Source organism: Geotrypetes seraphini, chromosome 2 (assembly GCF_902459505.1).
Source record: "Geotrypetes seraphini chromosome 2, aGeoSer1.1, whole genome shotgun sequence".
Taxonomy (NCBI): domain Eukaryota; kingdom Metazoa; phylum Chordata; class Amphibia; order Gymnophiona; family Dermophiidae; genus Geotrypetes; species Geotrypetes seraphini.
This window is the reverse complement of record NC_047085.1, coordinates 493400108-493419151: the sequence shown is the minus strand read 5'-3', so window position 1 is coordinate 493419151 and position 19044 is coordinate 493400108. Positions and strand designations below refer to the sequence as shown.

The 19044-nt window shown below is 44.3% G+C and overlaps 1 protein-coding gene across 1 annotated transcript in view; it reads right to left on the bottom strand.

Annotated features, from left to right (window-relative positions):
* MYO1G (myosin IG) overlaps positions 1-19044 on the bottom strand; it is a 348860-nt gene that overhangs the window by 248445 nt on the left and 81371 nt on the right. Inside the window, exons 5-6 of the mRNA XM_033931919.1 lie at positions 13966-14019; positions 11249-11344 (exon numbers count right to left, since the gene is read on the bottom strand). Coding sequence (XP_033787810.1) covers positions 11249-11344; positions 13966-14019 — 150 coding nt within the window. The remainder of the gene's footprint in view (positions 1-11248; positions 11345-13965; positions 14020-19044) is intronic.

Genomic DNA, 19044 nt, shown 5'->3' with positions numbered 1-19044 from the left:
GCTGCGGCTGCTTCATAGGTGGTGCAGGAAGGTCAGTGGGGCGAGCGGTCCTTCGGGGGTGGTGGAGGGGGATTGAACGGCAAGGTCGGGAGCATAGGTAGTGCTGCTTCATAGGTGGTGCGGGGAGGCCAGGGGGGCGAGCGGTCCTTCGGGGTGGGGCGGGCAGGCAGGCAGGCTTTCAAGGGGAGGGGGGTGACAGGCAGGCAGGCAGGCCTTCAAGGGGGGACAGGCCTTCAAGGGGGGGGGACAGGCAGGCCTTCAAGGGGGGAGGCAGGCCTTCAAGGGGGGGGGACAGGCCTTCGGGGGGGGTGCAGACCTTCAAGGGGGAGGGACAGGCCTTCAAGGGGGGGCAGGCAGGCTTTCAAGGGGGAAACAGGTCTACAAGGGGGTGGGACAGGCCTACAAGGGGGTGGGACAGGCCTTCAAGGGGGGACAGGCCTTCGGGGGGTGCAGGCCTTCGGGGGGGTGCAGGCCTTCAGGGGGGTTCAGGCCTTCGGGGGGGTGCAGGACTTCGGGGGGGTACAGACCTTCAAGGGGGTGCAGGCCTTCAAGGGGGGGGACAGGCCTTCAAGGGGGGGGACAGGCCTTCAAGGGGGGGATAGGCAGGCAGGCCTTCAAGGGGGGGACAGGCCTACAAGGGGGGGTGCAGGCCTTCGGGGGAGTGCAGGCCTTCGGGGGGGTGCAGGCCTTCAAGGGGGGGGACAGGCCTTCAGGGGGGGGACAGGCAGGCAGGCCTACAAGGGGGGGACAGGCCTACAAGGGGGGACAGGCCTTCAGGGGGGTGCAGGCCTTCGGGGGGGTGCAGACCTTCAAGGGTGGGGACAGGCCTTCAAGGGGGGGACAGGCAGGCAGGCCTTCAAGGGGGGGGACAGGCCTACAAGGGGGGGGACAGGCCTTCAAGGGGGGTGCAGGCCTTCAAGGGGGGACAGGCAGACCTTTAAGGGGGGACAGGCCTTTGGGGGGGACCCTGGTTTAGAAGTACACGGAGGGAAGGGGGTGTTCAAAGAGACATGTGTATGCCAAACTTGGGGGGGAGGAAGAAATAATGGGTCTGAAAATAGAGGAGAGGGAGAGAGATGATGGACCATGGGATTTAGGAAGGGAAGGAACAGAAAGGGAGAGAAATTGGACACAAGGGATGGTGTGGAGGAGGGATAGAGATACTGGATAGGAGGGTAATTGGGAAAAGAAAGGGAGAGATGGTGGACTCTGGGGTGGTGGGGAAGGAGGGAGAGATGCCGGATGAAAGGGTAGTTAAGAAAAGGTGGAACTGTGGAGGGAGATGAAAAAAAAGGAAAGATACCAGACTTCCTGGGGAGGGAAGGGAAATGGAAAGGGAGGACAGAGTTGGCAGATGGATGGTTAGCATGCAGAAAGAAGAAAGAAGGAGACCCTGGCAAGCAAGTTATCAGAAGAAAACCAGAGCCTTGGACCAACAAGATTTGAAATATAACCAGACAATAAAAGGTAGAAAAATTAATTTTATTTTCTGTTTTGTGATTATAATATGTCAGATTTGAAATGTGTATCCTGCCAGAGCTGGTGTTGGACTGCAAACGTGAGCTAGGATTTAACAGAGAGAGGAAAAGTCCTTTTTGTTTCTTTATTTTATTTACACCACAGTGCCAGTGTGGTTAGGAGAAGCCAAAGGGGGTGAAAAAGCTATAAACCCACCAGGAGTTTTGAAAAAAATCACCCAACTGGGCAGGAAAATCGAATTGAAAAACCAATTCAATAGGCTGAATCGAATCGAAATTTTTTTTCCTGAATCTGGTAGCATTAGTTTGCGCTACTGTCTTAGACTTTAGGACCTGGGATTGGGGAGAGATGGCATCCTCAGTACTTTATAATGCAAGTGAAACGAGGATTTGGTCAGACTTTTGAAGGGTCTGCAGAAAAAAAATATTGTATAGGCCGGGGACATGAAACAGCAGGAAATGGGAACTTTTCTTCCTTCTATTTTTGTGAATGGAAAGGCTGAGGATGTCAGAGAGTTCAGTTAAAATATGTGCTTTATAAGAAAATATAATAATGTGTTTTATAAAGTTTATAGCATAGCTGGCCTACCCAGTGAGGTGTTTCTAGTGGTGGTGGTGGCAGCGTGTCAATGTGTTGAGAGGAAGAGGTGGTCTGGGAAATTCTGCTGAGCAAACTCCGGGCCCATTTCCACCCCCCAGTTAGTCCACTCCACTCAACTGGTTCACACACTGAGTGGGTCTTTGGGTGTTGTGTTGGGATCTCTTCCAGTGGTTTATCAGTATCTCCTTCTGGTCCAAGGAAGGAAACTTTGTTATCCTTAGCATTGACCTACAGAATATGTTTGTAACAGCGCTGCTTGTGTGGCATTAGGCTATGTAGTGATCGAAAGAAAAAAACAGACCTTTGCACATTTTTGCACTATATGGTGGGTGTATGAGGAGATTCACATTTCCTGCACAGCTAAGTCCATGTGAAGTTACCTTGTGCTGTATTTGACATCTAGCAAGGTCTCTGTTTGAAAGGAAAGATCTAAACTTAAAAATGAAGTGGCCAGAAGTTATGGTAAAAGCAGATAGTGTAGCTGGTTTTAAGAAAGATTTGGACAAATTCCTGGAGGAAAAGTCCATAATCTGTTATTAAGACATGGGGGAAGTGTCTGCTTGCCCTGGATCGGTAGCATGGAATGTTGCTACTCTTTGGGTTTTGACCAGGTATTAGTGTCCTGGATTGGCTACCATGAGAATGGGCTACTGGGCATGATGGACCATTGGTCTGACCCAGTTAGGCTATTCTTTTTTTTTTTTTTTTTTTTTTATTTATCATTTTGTAAATAATTATCAAGTATAACTTGTACAGAAAGCAAAAATTTAAGTTTAAGGATACATAGCCATAATCATCATATTAAAGTCCAAAAATCAAAGAAACAAACAAGTAATACATATCCTTATTTTCAAAGAAAAAAAAAGAAAACTCCATTATGTTACTTAAATTTTTAACTCAAGTCCACTTTGAAGATCAAGATGTATAAAGGACAGTTTAAATTAAAAGAAAAACAAATAATACTGAGATTAATCTAAGTTGAGCTCAAAGTTCCCTAATAACTTCCCATCTAGGGCTAGATCTTATTGTCCTTTTCTTTTTCCAAGCGAGATAGTGACAGGAAGGTCACCAGCTGTGAAGGATCAAAAAAGACAAATTTCTGAGAAGAATAATACACTATGCATTTGCATGGGTGACGTAAATAAAAGGTTGCCCCAAGGGCCAACACCCCTGGCTTTAATAGTAGAAATTCTTTACGACGCCTCTGGGTTTCTCTGGCAAGATCAGGATACATTTGTATCTGCATTCCTAAAAAGGTTTTCATTTTATTTTTAAAGAAAAGTCTCAGTAACCAGTTTTTGTCCGGGGCCAATGCCACTGTTAATATTAAGGTTGCTGGGACTGCCTTTTCAGTATTCGAGGATTCCAATATAGTGAACACATCCAAATTTTCCTGTTCAACCTCTTGCTGTTGTTTCCGTTGATTAGTAGGAAGATAATAAACTTGTGTAAATGGTGGTATCATATTTTCAGACAAACTCAAAATTTCTATTAAGTATCTTTTCAGCATCTCCCGAGGTGTAATCATCAAGACCTTAGGAAAATTTACCAATCTTAAGTTATTTCCACGGGAAAAATTTTCCAAAGATTCTAACTTTCTTCTAAGATTGGTATTGTCCTTAATTATTGTTTCATAAATTTGTTTGGTCTTAATTGATTCCTGGTTAATGCTGACAATCTCTTTTCTAAGCTCTGTTGTTTCCTTTTTTACTTCTTTTATTTCTTTATCATGATGTTTTATTTCCCTTTCTATTTGATTTAATTGAGGTTTTAACAAATTAGGAATATTAGCAACCAGGTCCCAGATAGTTTCAAGTGTTACCTCTTGGGGTCTCTGAGGGTGAAAGGAATAAATTGTAGACTCTTCTCCCACTGGTGAAACTGCCTGTTTAACACTCTCCTGGATCTGTCCGCTCTCCTCTGTTGTCGACTCCTCTGTTTCTTCAAACAGACTCTCTTGAAAATGTAGAGAGTCTGGATCCCTGCTCCCTCCATGCTTGACAACGGCCTCCAGGGCTGAAGATACTCCCTCTTTGGAGAGTTCCCCCTCCCGCGGGGAGCTGGTAACCTGAGGGCGTGGGGGCGGAGCCCTTGTGTCGGGGCTTAGCGTGGTCTCAAGTCCCTGAGAGATTGCCTCCGTTCTGCCCGTTCGGGGCGTCTCTAGCGGGAATGCCTCCGGCTGCAGGGAACTCTGCATGCGGCGAAAAAGCTCCTCAATATTCCCCAAGCTGGGTCCGACGGAGCTCCGCGAGGCCCCAGCCGTGCTCCGACCCCTCCGCTTGGGCATTCTGCTGAAAATTCAACGCGGAATCCAAAGTAAGTGAAGAGCTCACCAGCGCGTGGCGCTCAGCTTAGAGCTTCGGCAGCCATCTTGATCCCAAGAACACACTTTCTACAATCTACTGTACATCAGTTTTTCTCAACTTGGTCCTCCAGTTAGGCTATTCTTATGTTATGTTCTCATCTGTAGGGGCCTTTGTTTTCACTTCTTATTTTAATGTATTTTTTTTCTGGGAACTTATCAGTGTTTTTTATAATGGGAACAAAAATGGAAGAGAATTAATGTGTGTGGGATGAGGGGGTAACTAATTTCTTCAGCTAAATAATTCAATCCACCTCAACCAGACATAGGAGAACTCACGCACCATTCACACACCCTCCAACCAAAAACGTCAAAAGAAAAAAAACTGTTCGACAACCTCCTAGCCATTCGAGCTGCAACACTCGACCCCCAACTCTACAACCAATTGACATCGACCACAGACTGCAAAACCTTCAAAAAGAAATAAAAACCCTTCTATTCAAAAAACACATAAAACCGAACTAACACAATCAGAACTGTCCCAAGCATCACCTGCAACTACTCCATATGTACTTCTGATGTCATGACAATTCAGACATAATTTATGTTATGTTATGTTTGGAATATAAGAAAATTTTCACTGCCTGTTTCTATTCTGACCATTTATTACGTTTCATGGTCATTACAAAAAATATTTTTTTACATAGGGGGGGTGTCAAAAAATGATGGGCCCCGGGTGCCACATACCCTAGGTGCGCCACTGGGCTTTAGTGCCATTGCTGTGTGGCTTTGTAAAAATGGGGGTTAATAAGAACATAAGAATTGCCGCTGCTGGGTCAGACGACTGGTCCATTGTGCCCAGCAGTCCGCTCACATGGCGGCCCTTAAGTCTAGCCTTACCTGGAGGGTGCTTTCCCCTATAATGACTACTAGAACTTTACTGCAACTCTCTTTATGCCTAGGGTTACCAGATTTTCCATTTGGAAAATACGGACCCCCCCTAGACCCACCCCAGGCCCACCCCCACCCTGTTACGCCCCAGTCCCGCCCCAGCCCCCGCCCCGCATGCTCTCGTCGGGCAGAAGGGCGTCCGCGGATGTGCGGATGTGACACGATGATGTCATGTGCACACACGGGTGCACGTGACATCATTGCGTGGCATCTGTGGATGCGCTCCTGCCCGACAGTGATTTGTTCCAAGCTTCCGGACAAAGTGCCAGGTTTCGAAAAAGCCGCCCAGACCCCTGGACATGTCCTCAAAAGGAAGACAAGTCCGGGGAAATCCGGACGCCTATTTCTTCCTCTTTACTCTCTCAAACAGCTACAGTTAATCCAGTCGACCGCTGTAAAGGTTCTCCACTCCACTCACTATCCGAGCTAAGTTTCTCTTATCTTGGGTTGTTTTGTTTTTTTAATTTCTGCTAACTTCACGTAAAGAGTTTAATTACTACTAGAATTATTTGCGAGAGGGTTTTTCGCTTATGATTTGAGAAAATCGGTAATGGGAAGTTCCCAAGCTGAATATCTTCCTGAGGTTTTTTTTCCTCCATATGGAAACAGAGAAAAATGAAAGCAGAGAAAGACCAGGTGTTCAAGACAGGCTGCCTGACCCTGCCATCTACTATCCCCTCCTCTCCCTTAGAGATCCAACCTTTCTTGACACTTTTTATCTCCACCATTTTCCCCAGGAGGCCATTCAAGCATTCATCACCCTTTCTGCGAAAAAGTATTTTCTGAGGCTGCTTCTGAATCTATCCGTTTTCTCTTTTTTGTGCCCCTCATTTCAAGTTTCCTTTCAATTGAAAGAGACACCTCATGTACATTTATGCCAATGTAGGTATTTAAATGTCTTCATCTGAAATCCTGCTTATTCTCAAAAATGTAACTCTTCCTCCCTCTCTGGTTATTCCAGTCCTCTAAATTTTCTCTTCATTTTGCCTCTTCCCTCCACTGGAGTTCCTTTCTACCCTAACTCTTGTTAACCATGTCGAGCTTTACGAATGTAGAGATGATGCGGTATACAAACCTAAGGTTTAGTTTAGTTTATCATATTTCCCCTCTCCTGCCTTTCCTCCAAAGTATACCTATTGAGACCTTTAAGTCTGTCTCCATACTTCTTATGATGAAGACCACACACCATTTTAGTAGCCTTCCTCTGAACCGACTCCATCCTGTTTATATCATTTTGAAGACGTGGCCTTCAGAATTGTACACAATATTCTAAACTAGTCATTAAGCCCGTTACATTAACGGGTGCTAGAATACTGTTCACCCTCTATGTTGCCCCTTCCATTCACTGCCCTCTCTTCTCTTTCCATCCAGTGTCCGCCCCCTCTCTCTCTGTCCCATATGGCCTCTCTCCATCTCCTCTTTCCTTTTCCCTTGGTCTGGCATACCTTCCTCCTTCCCTCCATGCCCTGCCATATGTTCTTCCCTCCAAGCCATTCTCTCCCCCTCTGCTCACTTTCCTCCTTCAACTACTTCATCGGGCAACAGCAGCATTCACAATTCATTGCTGTTGCTGGATTCAGGTCTTCCTCTCTGGCGGGTCCTGTGTTCATGAAAACAGGAAGTAGGTAGGACCAGCCAGAGAGGAAGGTCGGAAGCCGCAACAGCAGCGAATTGTAAACGCTGCTGCTGCCTGAAGCACCCGAGGCAGACGGTTCTCTCCCCTCCCAGCCCAACCCCCGCTGACTCTGCGACCCTCCCGGCGAGATGACTTTAATAACAAACCTCCCTCCAGCGTTGGCAGCCGCAGCACGCTAAACAGGCTGGTTCGCGGCTTTCTTCTGCCGTTGAGTCTCTGTCACGTCATTGATGACATCATTAGTGACGCGGCAGAGGGACTCAACTGCACGAGAAAGTCGCGAAGCAGCCTGTTTAACGTGCTGCGGCTGCCAACGCTGGAGGGAGGTTTGTACCGGTATGTGCAGAAGCGATATGTCTCTCCCCCTCCAGTACCTGTGCAGCACTTTGCTGCGGGGCATCCTCCCATCCTGAGTCTGTTTCTCCCGCTTTGTCTAGCTGCTGCATACGCACTCTGGCCACGGAACTACAGATCACGCAGGTCTGAGTGCGCATGCGTTTTATTATATAGGATGAGGTCTCAACAGAGTCTTATACAAGGGCATCAATACCTCCTTTTTCTTACCGGCCATTCCTCTTCCTATGCAACCTAGCCTCCTTCTAGCTTTCACCATCACCTTTTCAACCTGTTTGGCCACCTTATGATCATCACATATTAACTACCCCATCCAGCCAACAATGAAGGTTCTGGGGGTAATACTAGACCAAGGTCTAACTATGAAAGACCATGTGGACTCCCTAGTCAAAAAAGGGTTCTTCACTCTCTGGAAACTTAGGTCCATAAGAGCCTACTTCAACGCTTCAGCATTCAGAATACTGGTACAATCCCTAATACTAAGCCACCTTGATTATTGCAACATTACCCATCTGGCCATCTCCCGAAAGCAAATGCAGAGACTACAACTGATACAAAATGCAACAGTCAGGCTGATTTTCGGGCTGAAGAAGTCCGATCACATAACCCCTTCCTACCGACTCCTGCACTGGCTGCCAATGGAGGCACGCACGAAGTTCAAGCTGGGATGTCTCTGCTTCAAGGTATTATCTGGTCTAGCCCCTAAATACATAACAGACCTCTTCTCATTCCCAACCAGCAGACATGAGAGAAGAGCACACCTGAAATTCGTCTCCTCACCGGCTAGAGGATGCAAATATAAGAGATACCATCAACAACTTCTATCGTATCAAGCAGCCTTATGGGGCAAAGACTTAGATAAACTAATTACACACACAAACAACTATGGAGAATTCAGGAAACACCTGAAAACATACCTGTTCACAAAATACCTAGGCAACGAACAAGGACAATAACCCCCCTCGTAATCACTCCCCAAATCTGTTCTTGTAAACTGTTAACCCCAATCACTAACTTCCAACCCTGTGCAAACCGCAAGGTACTTCACGACCCTGCAATACATAACTGTTGTTATTATCATTAATGCTGTTACTATCAGATGTACATTGCAATATTCTTTGCTGTAAACCGCCTAGAAGTCGCAAGATTGTTGGCGGTATATAAGAATAAAGTTATTATTATTATTATTATTATTATTATCACATATTGTCCTGCTCCTCTTTCATGTCCATAGGTTCTTCACCCCTAAACTGTACTGTTCCCTCAAGTATTTTGCAGCCCAAATGCATGACCTTGCATTTCTTATTATTAAATCTTAGCTGCCAAATTTCAGACCATTCTTCAAGTTATATTTAATTACCTCAGGTTGCTTATAAAATATTGCAGGCTGAAAGCAACAGAAGTGTTTATAAGATAGCAAAGTCTATTGTAAGTAATCTTCATCAGAGGTGTCCAACCTCAGCCCTCTTCAGGTCAGGTTTTCAGGATTTCCCAGATGAATATGCATACGATCTATGTGTATACAATGGAAGCAGGGCATACAAATTTATTGGGGAAATCCTAAAAATCTGACCGATGTTGGACAACCCTGGTCTATATAGATAATATGAGGTGTAGGCTGTCTATCGCTGCCCCTGTCATCTCTTCGCTGAGCATACAGGTGACCCTGGCAAATACAGAAGGTGGTGAGGGTCTCCTGCAGTACTGCACTCAAGTAGGGAAGGTTTAGAGGCGTGCTGTAGGAGCTCAAGAGTCACATCAGTACATAAACTGCAAAGGCCAAGGACTAGAAAGGACAGAAAGACATAGAGAGAAGTGTAAGGTGTAGGAATGGGAAGGGGGAGGAGAGAGTTTGCTTTGAGGGAAGGGAAATGACAGAGAGAGTGCCTGATTTAGGCTGAGATAAACAACTGGGTTTTGGGTTGTTTTTTTTTTAATCTGTTCGGTCATCCAGACCGTCCTCCAAAAAGAGGACATGCCAGGGTTTTCCTGGATGTCTGGTAACCCTATACCAGAGGTCACAAGAAATTGAGGACGCTGTCATTTGGGTGGCCAATAGAGAATGACACGGTGACAAAATTCATCACCGTTCCCGTCCCCGCAGATAACCACGGGAAATAATCCCATGTCATTTTTTCGTGTCTATTTCAACCTCAGTCCTTCTACATCAGCATTCTTCAAAGCAAAGCTTGCGGATCAGTGGTTGTGGCCATTCATACTCTGATTCTTATGGGAGCCAAGGATAATGAAGCCATTGTGACATCACTGATGTGATTAGCTCTTAGGCACTGGTGGAATGAGGCATTATGACATCACAATATCTGCTCTGGATACCAGAGACTGTCATTCTGTAGTGTCTGTTTCAACCTCAGTTCTTCTACACCAGCATTCTTCAAAGCAAAGCTTGTGGGTCAGTGGTTGTGGCCATTCATACTCTGATTCTTCCCTCTCTCCTTAAAGAATGACATGAAGATGGTTTCCCGCGGTTATCCGTGGGGACGGGAACGGTGATGAATTTTGTCACCGTGTCATTCTCTAGCCAAAATTTCAGCACCATAACAATGCTGAAATGCTGGTACCTAAAAGTCCTCCTTCGGCATCACACGCACTTACATAGAGTAGCAATATAATATGTATGTTTTTTTGTAACCCACAGATTTTTGGATGTGCAGAATATAAATGTTTTAAAATACTTTTTTTTTTTTAAACCCTCTAATCTAGATGTTCTTAGAGACCAAAAAATTTCCACATACTTACCAACAACGACCAAGACCAAGGGCTCCTTTAACGAAGGTGCGTTAGGGCCTTAACACGCGGAATAGCATGCGCTAAAATGCCGCACGCTCTAGCCGCTACCGGTGCGTGCGCTAAAAATGCTAGCGCACCTTTTATAAAAGGAGCCCCAAGACTGGTTATAAGATAGAAAATAGAGAGTAGGATTAAATTGCCAGTATCCTCAATGGAGAAGGGAGATAGTGGGGTTCCTCAGGGGGTCTTTATTGGGATCACAGATGGGAATAACTAGTGAGGTAATTAAATAAGGCACAGTGTTATTTTAAGTTGTTAAACCACAAGAGGTTTGTGAAAAATTGCAAGAGGAACTTGTCAGACTGGGCATCGAAGTGGCAGCTGACAATTAATGTGAGCAAGTGCAAAGCGATGTACATGGGAAAGAGGACCCCAAATTCTAGCTACATGATGCAAGGTTCCACATTAGGGGCCACTGCCCAAGGCAATGAAAATGATAAAGGGGATGGGATGACTTCCCTATGAAGAAAGACTACAGCAGTTAGGGCTCTTCAGCCCACAGAAGAAACGGCTCAGGAGAGATATAATAGAGACCTATAAAGTACTGAGTGGAGTACAAAGAATAGTTGTGAATCACTTATTTATTCTTTCCAAAAATACTAGGACTAGGGGGACCGCAATGAAGCTACTAAGAAGTAAATTTATAACAAACAGGAGAAAATATTTCTTCATTCAACTAATTAGCCTCTGGAACTTGTTGCCAGAGAAAATGGTGAAAGCCATTAGCTTAGCAGGGTTTAAAAAAGGTTTGAATAGTTTCCTAAAAGAAAAGTCCATAAACCATTATTAATATGGACTTGGGAAAATCCACTGCTTATTTCTAGGATACGCAGAATAACATCTGTGTTACTTTTTTTGGGGGGGGGATCTTGCCAGGTACTTGTCCAGCAGTGCACATTCCTTCAAAAACTATAACCCTGTATATTGACCAAGCATCAAAACAGATGCAAATCCTAGGACCGCTGCTGTAGCAGCAACCTGAGAAACATGGAGTGAACGGAAGACATCTCTCTTCTTTATTTGATATTCATCAAAGGTTTGCCAGCCTGCTATTTCTAGGCATCAGCTCAGCAGGTGATAAATAGATAACATGGAAACTCTTTTCAGTAGATACTTGCATTACAAGTGGCGCCCTCTATGGTGAACTGGTAGAATGTAGGATCTCTGCAGAGGTAGAGAGAGCTCAGTAGTTGGTCTGGAGCTCCTAGAATTAGCTGTAAAGAAGAGACATCACTGTTTACCATCGTATATTGCTGGTGGTAGAACAAGGGATACATGTAGGGTTACCCTATCCCGTTACACCCCAGCTCTACTCTCAGCCCCGCTGCCTGTTCATCAGGCAGGAAGGCATCCGCGCATGCACGTGATGTCACCACATTGCATCCGCGCATGCCCCCTCCCGACACAATTTCTTTTCAAAACCTGTCCGGCTCCGGACCCCCAGACATGTCCTCAAAAGGTTTGGTTGGGTTACAAGAAGATCGGAGTCCTTGCTCAGTGACTCCATTGCTGCACCGTATGCCTGGCCTAGACTTCCTGAGTCAGTCCGTCATACTCTGTCTCTGTATACATTGATTTTCATTGAAAAAAACAACATCTGCTATATTGTCCACCCTTATATTCACCTTATCTTTTTCCCCTGTACTCTACATTATAGGTGGACTTAGGACTCCTTTTACTAAGCTTCGATAGCGTTTGTAGCGCACGAAGGATTTTAGCGCACGCTAAACCCGTGCTAAGCGGCTAGAACTAACGCCAGCTCAATGCTGGCATTAAGGTCTAGTGCGCTCAGCGCACGCTAAAACCGCTATCGCAGCTTAGTAAAAGGAGCCCTTAGAGTGGCTGCACCGTTATGTGCTTTAGCGTCGACGTTGATTAGTCACCCGTAATTTCGGTTCATAGACAATGGCGTGAAAGACAAAAGCGCGCACCGACAATTGAGTGCAGCGCGCGCCGCCGCGCCGCTCTAAATTACAGTTTTTAGGGGCTCTGATGGGGGGTTTTGTTGGGGAACCCCCCCCAGTTTACTTAATAGATATCGCGCCGGCGTTATGGGGGGTTTGGGGAAAAAGTGAAGTTTTCAGTAAAATGTGGGGGGTTACAACCCCCCACACCCCCCACAATGTGGCGCGATGCCTATTAAGTAAAGTGGGGGGGTTCCCCCATGCCCCCCCATCGGAGCCCTAAAAACAGTAATTTAGAGCGGCGCAGCGGCGCGCACTGCGCTCAATTGTCTGGGCGCGCCTTTGTCCCGGCGCGCTTTTGACCTGACACTAATTTTAATCATAGGCCATACCACCAGCCACCCTCATTACATACCCTTATATAATTTTATCTTTTTTTATTGTATATATCATTGTTTTTATCACTATTTTTCAAATATCATTCTTAAAATTCTTAAATAAATTATTTTACTTAAAAATTTTTCTTTAGCTATTTATGGGGGAACTAGTATCAGTACTTTCTTCCAGCATACTCATGAATGGGTTTTCCACATTCCTCGTCATACGCTGTCTCTGGCCATACGCAAATCTAGGCTAAAAGCCCATCTTTTTGAGGCTGCTTTTAACTCCTAACTCCTATTTTTTTTTTTAGTTCAATCTATTTATTAAGTATTTCAAATAGACTATAATCAACCACTAGATTTGTTACTAGATAGAACCTCACTCTGCCGTTCATTCAGATCTAAAACTCTAACTGAATTACAGTCTATGATTTCTAACTTTGATCTTATAGACCCTTGGCGGATTTTAACTCCTAATTCCTATTTATCTGTTCAGCATCCATGTCAGTTTTAATCATTCCCATAACAAATAACTCCCTGATCCCTTATTTGCCTGTTTTGAAAACTCATTGCGTTGTAGCTTTCCCAACGCAGCATTGCTCGCGGCAAGGAGTTTTCTATAAAAGAAAAAAAGGGGGACATAACAACGAGAAGAGTCTCGACCCTGAAGAAGGATTTTGAAACAGAGTCATGTCGGGAGAGGCATTTGGAAATACATTGTAAAAGGAAGACAGGATAAGTGAATGATGTTTAAAAATATAAGGACGTAAGGAAAATAGAGATAAATATTGATAAAGTGAAAATTGTTAAGAAATTATGGACCTATGAAGAACTGGGCAGCAGGAGTGGATTAAAAAACTGGAAATCCGGGTTGTGATTGGCACTGATGTGATTGCTGGTGTGATTATAGGTGTAAAGTCTGGTCAATCAATTTCAAGTCATTTATGTCAGCATTTGAATAAGTTCTGACAACACCATATGCAGATTCATGTTAAGAGGAACCAGATTCCCTCCTATCTGTGCCCTTCTCTTCAACTGCCAACTCCAGACTCTGTCCCTTCTGCCTTGCTGCGCCATATGATTGGAACAAGCTGCCCAAATTCCTACGGCAGGCTCCGTCTCTGGCAGTGTTCAAGGCTCAGTTAAAAGCCCTTCTCTTTGAGAGTGCTTTTGACTCCTAACTCCTCTCACCTTGGGTTCTGCATCCCCTACCCTAGATGTCGTGTCTGTCTGTCCAAGTTAGATTGTAAGCTTTTCTGAGTAGTGACCGTCTATAAATGTCAAAATGTACAGCCTTTCAGCACAGCTGCTGCTTCCTGCAACTTCAGCCACTACCTGTGAGTATCTTTGCAGCATACAGCATCTGCAGTGCAGTCAGCGATTTACTGTGGTCATGTCTGTCTGTCTAATCTGCTCATGAGGGATTTCTAAAAGATGTTGCATTGGTCTTAATTGGCAGGGGGTATCTTTAAGGTCCTGAGAAGTGAGCATCAGTTTTATCTGTTCTGAAGAAATCCTATGTTGGAGGATAAAACTCTAAATAGGACTTACCTGATAGAATGAGTGAAAGTTCCTCTCGCCTTGATATTGCTTGAGAACTCGAGACTGTAAGGAAAAAGCAAAGGGAATCATTCAGATTACATTACATTACAGATTTCTATTCCGCCATTACCTTTCGGTTCAAAGCGGATTACAAAAAGAGTTATGGAAGAAGGGTTACAACGTTAGATCAGAGAAGGTTTCCAAGAGAGGGAAAAGTAGGATCTGGGGTTAGGGAGGGGATGGTAAGCTTTATCATGGTATTAAGCTTTATTAAGGGATTTCTTGAAGAGTATAGTTTTTATTTCCTTTCTGAACATCTTGTAGTCTGGGGTTGTTGTCAATAGGTTGGAGACTTGGTTGTCTATCTTCGCTGCCTGAGTGGCCAGTAGTCCGTTGTATAGTTTTTTCCGTTTTACTTCTTTGATTGGGGGGTAAGTGAATGGGGTGTGTGTTTTTCTATGCCTGGTAGAGGTGGTTTGGATGAGGCGGTCGTTTAGGTAGGTTGGGCTGTCTCCATTTATAGTTTTAAATAGTATACAGTAGAATTTAAATTGTATTCTTTCCTGGATTGGAAGCCAATGAGAATTGATGAATGCCTCAGTAATGTGATCATGTTTTTTCAATGAATAGACGAGTCTCAGAGCTGTATTCTGAATTGTCTGTAGTTGTTTAATCATTGCAGGGCAGGGGAGATAGAGGATGTTGCAATAGTCTAGGATACTTCGGATTAGAGATTGTACTAGGAGCTGAAATTGTGTTTTTTCGAAGAATTTTCGGACGTGTCTAAAGTTTCTCATAACTGCGAAAGATTTCTGTATTGTTTTGTTAATTTGTGGTTGCATGGTGTGAGGAAAGTGATTCACAACCTTTCTGCCGAAGCAACGTACATGTTGAAAAAGCCAGGATCCACACACACGCACTTTCCATTGTCAGGGGTCGGTGTTGAAGGGTTTATGAAGCTGGATGTGTTCGTGTGCTTTAAAAAGAAAAATTTATTTCTGTATGTGTTGGTTTTTTTTTTTTTTGTAGGGAAGGGGCGGATCTTCACGATCACAGGAACCGGGGGGACAAGGTGTACATACCGATGATAAATCTATCCTGTTTGTGTTTTTTCTGCTCGTTTCAAAGAGAACCAGCGGTGATTGAATGTAAATTAAAGAACTTCCGAAAATCAAGAACGAAAGATGTTTGTGATTATAGTTGGTGGACCGACATAGGACTTCCCAAAACACCGCCAGAACTTAAAACAGTCATAAGGGTATCTGTATACTGCATTATAAAGACATGGCTGCAAGGCTTGAAGGATGAAGACTGTTAAGCCTGCTTAATAGTAACATATAACATAGTAGATGACGGCAGATAAAGACCCGAATGGTCCATCCAGTCTGCCCAACCTGATTCCATTTAAATTTTTTTTTTTTTTTAATTTTTCTTCTTAGCTATTTCTGGGCAAGAATCCAAAGCTTTACCCGGTACTGTGCTTGGGTTCCAACTGCCGAAATCTCTGTTAAGACTTACTCCAGCCCATCTACACCCTCCCAGCCATTGAAGCCCTCCCCTGCCCATCCTCCACCTAACGGCCATACACAGACACAGACCGTGCAAGTCTGCCCAGTAACTGGCCTAGTTCAATCTTTAATATTATTTTCTGATTCTAAATCTTCTGTGTTCATCCCACGCTTCTTTGAACTCAGTCACAGTTTTACTCTCCACCACCTCTCTCGGGAGCGCATTCCAGGCATCCACCACCCTCTCCGTAAAGTAGAATTTCCTAACATTGCCCCTGAATCTACCACCCCTCAACCTCAAATTATGTCCTCTGGTTGAGCTGGGGGTCAAAAACACCACGATTGCTTGATATGGGGGCAAAAGGATACACAACAGAAACTCGGGAAGACTTGTGACATGCTGTGCCTGGAATGTGTGATAAATGTAGTCGCTTTTGTAGGCTATAAAATGAAAATACTGATGATTTGTAATGAAAGCATTAATATAATCATTGATTTCATCAGAGATATTAAAACATCTATAAACGGGACACGACTACTCAATAGATTGGTCAATTTAATGAGCGATGGTGTATATGTAGAGATTGTAAATGATTTAATACGTGACACCGATTATAAATCATTCTTCAAAAGAAATGCTTTTTAAACCATGTTTTTATTCTTGGGGCTGAGGGAAATACAGAATGTAATTACTTCTTTTATTTGTATAAAAGTTTTAAACATGTAACGTTCAACTAAAATGTTTATTGATGTAAACTAAAGATTTTTTTAAATTACAAATATGTGTGGTATGTTTTAGGAATTGCTAGCCACGTGAATTAACAACCCAAACTAAAACAATATAAGGTGTGAAAGGGGTCATTTTGATATCTAAAATGCTGGTTCATAGACAACTCGGCGAAAGACAAAGGCGCGCGCCGACAACTGAGCGCAAGACGGAGGCGCGCGCTGAAGAAAATTACAGTTTTTAGGGTCTCTGACGGGGGGTTTTGTTGGGGAGCCCCCCCCCAGTTTACTTAATAGAGATCGCGCCGGCGTTGTGGGGGACTTCGGGGGTTGTAACCGTCCACATTTTACTGTAAACTTAACTTTTTCCCTAAAAACAGGGAAAAAGTGAAGTTTTGAGTAAAATGTGGGGGGTTACAACCCCCCACACCCCCTACAACGCCCCCACAACGCGGCGCGATCTCTATTAAGTAAAGTGGGGGGGTTCCCCCCCCACGCCCCCGTCAGAGCCGTAAAAACAGTAATTTTATGCGGCGCATGCCTCCGCGCTGCGCTCAATTGTCTGCGCGCGCCTTTGTCCCGGCGCGCTTTTGACCTGACACCAAAATGCCTAATCAAGACAAAACAAGATCTATATGTAGCTGTAGCAGGGGCCATAGACACACAATAAAACCTCTGTGAATGGAACCTCTGTCGAGAGTTGTAAGTGTATAAAAACACACCGTGAAAAGACCAACGAGTGTCATGCTTTTGTGGATGTTACACCGGACCTCCCGGATACATCAACCACTGGACAAGTTTCATGGTGTACTTTATCCAGAAGAATTTTGTTTCATTAATTTAGACAGGATAACTTCATTAAGTGAGGCTTAAAATGCCATACGCCAAGGCATTCAACATATGCTGGACGATGTTAGCAACAGTCTCGTCTGGTGACTATGTGCAGTTGCATCTACATTCATCACTTTTGCACAACTCCTTGTTTTCTGGTAAATTAAATCCCGAATCGCTAAATGCTGATGATTTCTTAGACCAGGTTGCTAAACTCCTTCGAAGTCACAGAGAAATACAGGTCTGTGATTTATTCCGTGTTGTTGTACTTGCACACTTCCCCCCTCCGTATTCGCGAATTCTGTATCGCGGATTCAGTTATTCGTGATTTTTGACCAAAAAATACATTTTCATTTTTCAGGCTTTTTTTTTTAGCCCACTTAAATCTTACTTGGTGGTCTTGCGGGTTTTCAGGCAGGAGTAATCTTCTCACGCTCCTTGCAGATCGCTCACAGGAAATGGCTCGAGAGACTACGGGAGCTCAAGGCAGCCATTTCCTGTGAGCGATCTGCATGGGGCAGGAGCGTGGGAAGATCGCTCCTGCCTGAAAACCTGCTAGACTACCAGGTAAGGCTTAAAGGGGGGCTTACAAGGCTAAAAATAGCTGTGGGAAGCTGGGGATAAGGGCAGAACCGGCCCGAATATTATTTGCGTTTTTTTCATATTCACAGGTCGGCTCTGCCCCTAACCCCCGCGAATACGGAGGGGGAAGTGTAATAAGAAACAAGGGTGGCAGGGCCCGTAGGGATGTATTTAATAGATTTGAATAACACAGGCAATAACTTGTGTTTTACTGGTTCTTACAGTACTTATGTCTTACAGTACTTATGCCATTTAAATTACCCACTGGATGAATGCCGGTAAGACGTCATTTCCATAAAAGACGTCATGACGTAAAAAGGTTGACACAGCAGGAGAAATGGGTAATTTAAATGGCTCAGCGTTCACTTTCACCGACGCCATTTTTGAGAATTATTCGCTAAGGACTCAGGTCAATTTTGGTTCCATAAGTTTGCTGTTGATATTAACACATAAATTTAAAGTTCAATGACTTAGTTTGTCTTCAAATATCTTAACAACGTTGAATTTTTAATGATTTGTCATTTTTCACAGGCACTGTCTACGTTTTCCCCTGATGAAGCCATTCCAGGTGAAACGGAGGCCCCGTTGGGATTAAAACAGTGCAGACATTTCAAAAAGATAAGTGCTTTTGTTTTAAATATATGCACTATCTGATATAATTCTCATGATATTTGATGTCAAAAAAAGATGTTATCACATCTGTTTTAAAAATCTTATTTAATAATTTATTGAAAGAAAACTAAAAAGAAAAAAACTGATAAAATAATTAAAAAACTTAGTACTTATAGTACATGCCATTTGCCAGTGATTGAGACTCTGACCGAAATAAGTATCTAGCAATGGTTGCCTGAATACTCGGTCTCTGAGGCATGGCATAAATAGACCTGTAGGTCTTCAGTAGTGTGTTTAAGGAAGTGATTTTGTATATTAAGAACATAAGCAGTGCCTCCGCTGGGTCAGACCACAGGTCCATCTTGCCCAGCAGTCCGCTCCCGCGGCGGCCCGAACAGGTCACGGCCTGTCTGAGTCACCAGAAGGGGCTCCCTTGCCACCTTGGTTTCCCATTGAGTCTTATCTTCCCATCGAAGTCCTAACCCTCCGGTCTTGCACATGCACGACCTGGTTGGATTTCTATACTTATTACTTGGTTTGCTTTCTATACCTGTGTTACATCCCAGCACCTCTCTCAGTATCCCACGATCCCCCTATCCCTCAGGAATCCGTCCAATCCCTGTTTGAATCCCTGTACCGTACTCTGCCGTATTCATTTAGAATTGTACACTTCTCTAGTATTTGATTGTTGATGCCCATGTGGGATCCCTTAGAGGGTTAAGCCAAGGGAACCTGTCACCAGGAGTGGGATCCCTAGGATAGTAGACTTGGGGGTGGGTCAGTAGAGTGGGCAGACCTGATGGGCTATGGCCCTTATCTGCCGTCATCT